This window comes from Schistocerca americana, chromosome 8 (genome assembly GCF_021461395.2).
Source record: "Schistocerca americana isolate TAMUIC-IGC-003095 chromosome 8, iqSchAmer2.1, whole genome shotgun sequence".
In the NCBI taxonomy this organism is placed as follows: Eukaryota; Metazoa; Arthropoda; class Insecta; order Orthoptera; family Acrididae; genus Schistocerca; species Schistocerca americana.
This window is the reverse complement of record NC_060126.1, coordinates 221,806,101-221,812,100: the sequence shown is the minus strand read 5'-3', so window position 1 is coordinate 221,812,100 and position 6,000 is coordinate 221,806,101. Positions and strand designations below refer to the sequence as shown.

At 47.0% G+C, this 6,000-nt stretch overlaps 1 protein-coding gene across 1 annotated transcript in view; it reads left to right on the top strand.

Annotated features, from left to right (window-relative positions):
• The first annotated feature begins 799 nt into the window (after positions 1-799).
• Positions 800-6,000, top strand: part of LOC124545685 (vegetative cell wall protein gp1-like) — a 43,849-nt gene continuing 38,648 nt past the window's right edge. The window contains exon 1 of the mRNA XM_047124632.1: positions 800-926. Coding sequence (XP_046980588.1) covers positions 800-926 — 127 coding nt within the window. The remainder of the gene's footprint in view (positions 927-6,000) is intronic.

Below are 6,000 nucleotides of genomic sequence, written 5' to 3'. Positions count from 1 at the left end.
ACATTGCATATCTCAATGACAAGCAATCACATCTTCTGTACTTGTCCAGATCTCTTAGGAAGTTTAGCCACAGTCCCAACAAGAGAAGGGTACCATTTTGGCTTAGCTGTACTTTCAGCAGCAGCCAGCATCTCGAACCTGCTTTTACGACGCAAGGGGACAGCTGTACACTTGGTGCCCACTTTCGCCTTCTGCCCAGAGGGACTGCCACTGTTCACTATTCACCGTGAGCTAATTGTCGACCGGCCAGGACGTGCGAATCGGAAGGCCCCAGAGATGCCAAAGTAATTGTCTCAGGTGTCCCTACGGCACCGCAGGCCAGGGCAGCAGCATGAAGCCTATCCACTGTGACCACCACAGCTTCAGCTTCAGTTGTTTACTGACAGTGGCCAAATCCCCTGCATCCGTGCACAAGTCGAAGTCAGTTTGCTGAGCATTAAGGAAAGCCAAACATCCCTCTTTCACAGTTCACAAGGTGCAGCATTAACGACTTCCTGCATACTTACAAAGTTCAAACTGACCAAAAATTGAAGTAAAACGACTTGCAGCTTGGCCACGTTTTTGCTATTGAGATGTTGGACTGGATCGGAGAAAACCTCACGTATCTAAGAAATACATAACTGAGCTATTTTTCTTCATCGAGGAAATAGTAACAGGAACCGAAAACCTGTACAAACTTGAACAATTTGCGATCTCTCAGATTCTTCCCCTTCAGTCAGATGTGGTCTCCCCGCAGAATGGTTCACCACTGCATTTTACACGTAAATGACTTACTGGACCGAACGTAATACCTCTCGCTATGCCAAAGACTTTGTGGGCACCTCGCCAGAAACATGATCTTGGTGACCTCCGCAGAAAAATGTTGGACGCAACAGCCTCCATCACTCCTGGAAATTTTGAATACACGTGGGTTGAGTGCAATATGAGTTAGATATCTGATGGATTACGAAAGGAGTCCATGTAGAAGAGTATTAGATTACTGTGAAAAACTTTTGGGGTTATTTTACATAATGCCGCAAACCCCAAGTATCTACATCTGACGGATGTTTAGATACCGGAGATGTTTCATATGGACACTTTGCAGATTATGAACGGTGAAGACGCCAGTTTTTTTCTTTGAATTGGGTGTACTGCCGGTGGTCTATGTCTTCCCAGTACAATATTTCGACGTCGTAACTCGGCGTCTTCTTCAGGTGTCTCCTGCGACTGGTCAACAAGCTGACCGAGTTCTATAGTTATGGTGTCTGGTGTTCCGAGCCCGCTGCAACCGTTTCTGGCGCTGTTTTTTATCTCTAGGCGTTCCGTCTTCCATCCGCGCCCGTTTCCGCTCTATTCCCCGGTGCGAGGTGGCCGTGTCAAGGCGTTCCCTACTAGGTCCGCGTCGCATTGCACGTCCCCATCACTATCGACGTACTGCAGACGTTTCTAATGCTGTTGGCGACCGCTCCGGCTTTCTATCGCGCCCCTGTCATTCTCCTGGCCTCGTGGGTTCGATACACGCCTCAAGCTGCGCTGCCATCCTAATCAGACTGCTGTGGAAACTGGATATTCAGTCTGTGCACCACGTATGTGCTGCCTGAAATTTCGGATGGTTGATGTTGTTCCCTCTCTTGTCCGTAAGCGCTGCAGCTATCTACCGCGGAGGTAATTGCCGCCTTCTACTCCGTAAGATGTTCGGTCCCTTCAATTACGCCCCTGATTGTCTGAGGTTTGTTACCGGAGAAATGAACTTTTTTCTTTGTTTCTTTAGTAATTACAAAGCCGAAATCCAGTCCATACTGAGCTGGAATCCTGCTTCCCGGTTGATCAGATTCTCTGTCATCTTGATTTCGATAGATTCAGTAACACACTGTCCCAAAATCTGGTATCTGATCCCGGATCCTGGTTTTATTACAATGCACGACGTGTTCAGGTTCAAGGCAATGTTCCGTTACTGCTCATTTAGTGGCTTGTGGCCTGTACGTCTTTGGTATTGTTTACATCTTATTTCAACTTTTCTGGTGATTTGACCGGTATAAGACATACCAAAATCACATGATTTGTGGTAGATACTACGTTTTTATAATCTCAGAACGTCTTTGACCGTTCCAGTGAGCGCCCTGATCTTGCTTGGTGGGCAGAACACACTTTTAATTTTATCTTTTTTTGGTATTCTGTTGATGTTAGCAGATACAGGCCATGTATACAGTAGAAAGGCTATACTACGGGCCTTTTCTTCTTGTTCTTCTCCCATTATATTAGGTAATCTGGTGGGATGTAGCGCTTTACGGATATCCCTCTTTGAGTACACGTTATCTGTAAACACTTGCTGTAAATGTTCTAAGTCTGCTTCCAAGTCCTGAATCGGACAGTGTCATGGCTCGATGTACAAATGTTTTCAGTACCCCGTTCTTCTGCGCCGGATGATGAGAGCTGTCAGCCTGTAGGTATAAGTCGGTGTATGTTGGTGTCCTATACACATTGTGGCGAAATGTGCCGCCTGTCTTCCTTTTCACCAGGACATCCAGGAGCAAAAGCTGACCATTGTGAACTTAATGTTGGAGTGTCTCGAATTCTGATGGCCAAGGAACCGTCTATTCTTTTCTGACATCGTGACCAAATGACGAATTAGTCATCAATATACCTGAAGAAACACGTCGGCTGGTAGGCAGCAGTCGTAAGTGCTGCATCCTCGAATCTCTCCATAAACATTTGCCACCACCGGAGATAAGAATCTAACCACCGCCACTCCTTCTGTCAGTTCATAACAAAATTGGCCTCTACAAAGGAAGTCGATGTTAAAATTTGCTTGAAAAGGTCCAAAAAAGCTCCATCAAATTTCTAGACGATTGAATTGAGTGTGTTCTGAAGTGGTACCCTCGTGAACAGAGACACAACATCAAAGCCAACCATGGTGTCTGTGTCCGAGATTCGTAGGTTTTTGAAACGTTACACAAAGTCCGACGAGTTTCGGATGTGGAGGACGCACTTTCCCACATATGGTGCTATCGTCATCTTAAGGGGGTGCCTGTAGGGTACGTGGCTCCGCCAGCATTGCTTACGACTGGACGAAGCAGTATATGGACCTTGGGTAATCCATATAGTCTGGGTGATATTGGTGCCTTTGCTTTCAGTTGCTTGACAACCTTCTCTGGTCACCCTGTTTCCTTAAGAATCCTGGTTCTTTTTTTTACTGCCCACTCAGCCGGGGGGTCGTTCTCTAGTTGATTGTGAGGAGGGTCCTCTGAAAGTTGGCTGATCTTCTGATAGTAGTCTGTCTTCAGTAGTACTGCGGTAGAGATCCCCTTGTCGGCTGGTAACACCACTAATTTTTTTCATCTTCTCGCAAACTCTTGCGGGTCATACTCTCGTCTCTTTATATGTTTGGTTTGAATGGCCTGGCTTGGGTGAGCGCCCTGCACGTCTCTCTCCGAATCTCTTCTGCAACACTTGATGGTAAGATGTTGACCACTTTCTCCACGGTGCTGATGAGGCTGGAAACCGGTAGGTCTTTAGAAGTGACTGCAAAGTTGAGGCTCATTCCGAGCACTTTTAAGATGGCACCATCGAATGTACAACCACTCAGATTGACCGGCTTGCGGGTATCATGTGTTTGCTGCACTTTTTTACTCACGCGATCAAATTTCGCCAGTTTTCGAGGTGTATCGTTCTATTTGATGCAACCTGCGAGCGACCATGCGGCACCGACCACGCTGTACTCAGCCCTCTGTTTGCGAGTTCCAGATGCAGGCGTAGTAGCTCCCTGGAGGTGACGTCCCGTCTGTGCCACATATCGCGGATCCTTTCCCTTATCAGGGCTACACTGCCACGATGCTAGATCCTGTTAGCGGCCTTAGATGTAATATGGTGTATAATTTTGATAAATACAGGCACCACGTGTTCTCCTCTGCAACTAAGAAGAAATTGAGAGAGCTCACCACCTCTCCTTACCCTTTCGTCGCTTGTTTAGTAACTTCACATTCTTGCACTTTTCATCCCCGTAGTGTCTTGGCCACATAGCTGGAAAAGACTCAACAAGTTCCCTGCCCTTCTGAACTCAAGACACTCCAATATTATGTTCATATTGAAACTAGAGAATGATGGTCAACTTTTATTTTTGAATGTCTGGGTGAAAAAGAAGACAGGCGGCACTTTAGGCCACAGTGTGTATAGGAAACCAACACACGCAGACATATGCGTACAGGCTGACAGCTGCCAACATCCAGCGCAGAAGAACGGGATACTGGAACGCTTGTAGACTGAGCCAAGACACTTTCCGACTCATACTGTTTGGCAGCAGAGTTAGGATATCTACAGAAAGTGTTTACAGACAACGGGTACTCAGAAGGACATCTGTAAAGCACTACATTCCTTCAGGCGACCTAATATAAACAGACTAACAAGAAGAAGAGACAAAGAGGGTAGCCATTCTACCATGTGCAGGTCCCATATCGACTAACATCAGCACGATCGTGAAAAAACACAAAATTAGAAGGGTGTTCTGCTCACCAACAAAGATCAGTGGTCTCCTTGGCACCGTCAGAGGTGTTCTGAGGTTAAGGAAACCTGGTATCTACATTATACCATATGAATGTGATATATCTTATACCGGTCAAACCATCAGAACGACTGAAATAAGACGTAGAGAACAGCAGAGATTACCAAGCCACGACAGACCACTAAATGAGCAATAGCAGAACACTGCCTGGATCCTGAACACGCCGTGTATTGTGATAAAACCAGGGTCCTGGCTCAAATCCCAGACCTCGGGGCAGTGTGGTTACTGAATCTATCGAAAGCAAAACGACAGAGAACCTGATCAACAGGGAAGCAGGATACCAGCTCAGTATAATTACTAAAGAATCAACGGAAGGTAGTTCCTTTCTTCGATAACGAACGACAACCAGGGCCGAAATTAACAGGATCGAATCTCTTATGTTGCACCAGGTGGCAGCTACCTCCTCGGGAGACAACTGTGACTCTCACAGTCAAGAGAGGGAACATCAACCACCCGAAAACGTGTTTCTATATATGATAGATGAAATTTCACACCAGTCGCATAGGAGTGCAACCTGTAGCGCCGATATGAAGATGCAAATGTGATTTTTTGTCACTACACTCTCTAACGATCGTGAGTGTTAGTTACCTTTGAGACTGGACGTGTTGAGCTAATGATAGTCAAGAATGCCTCCGAGGCGACAAAGATGCCGTTATCGACACCTCACTAAGTTCGAACGACGTCTGACTATAGGGCTACGGAAATGTGGACGTTCCTTTTGCGATAATGTAGAAAGTATTGGCAGGAATATAGTCACTGTACACGATTGCTGGCAGCGGTGATCACGAGAATATACAGTCGTAAGAAGCCGCGGATCCAGACTGTCACTTGGCACTATCGAAAGGGACGTGTGGCGTATGGCTCTGGAGCATCGTGCTGGATCTGCAGCAGAAGTCTGAGCAGCAGTTGGAACCATAGTGATACAACGAACTGTTACAAATCAGTCACTTCAAGGACACCTCCGAGCCAGACGCCCTGCTGCGTGCGTTCCGCTGACCCCAAATCACCCCCATTTGCGACTCCTCTGGTGTCAAGCGTGAGTGCATTGGAGGGCAGGGTGGATGTCTGTTTTGTTTCCTGATGAAATCCGATTCTGCTTCTGTGCCAGTGATGGCCCTTTGTTGATTAGGAGGTGGCGAGTTAGCGTCTGCAATCAACTTGTCTGCGTGCTAGGCACACTGGACCTGCAGCTGGAGTTAAGGTCTGGGGTGCGATCTCACATGACAGCAGGAGCATTCTCTTGGCATCCCATGAACCCTGACTCCAAATTCAAGAACAGCACTCCAGGGCGTGTTTCCCAACAGAATAACGCTCGCCCAGAAACCGCAGTTTTAAACCGACACGCGCTACAGAATGTCGACGTTTTCTTGGCCTGTTCGATCACCAGTTCTGTCTCCAGTCGAGCTCATAAGGGACACAAATCGGACACCTCCAGTGTCCTCTACAAACATCATTAGCCGGCC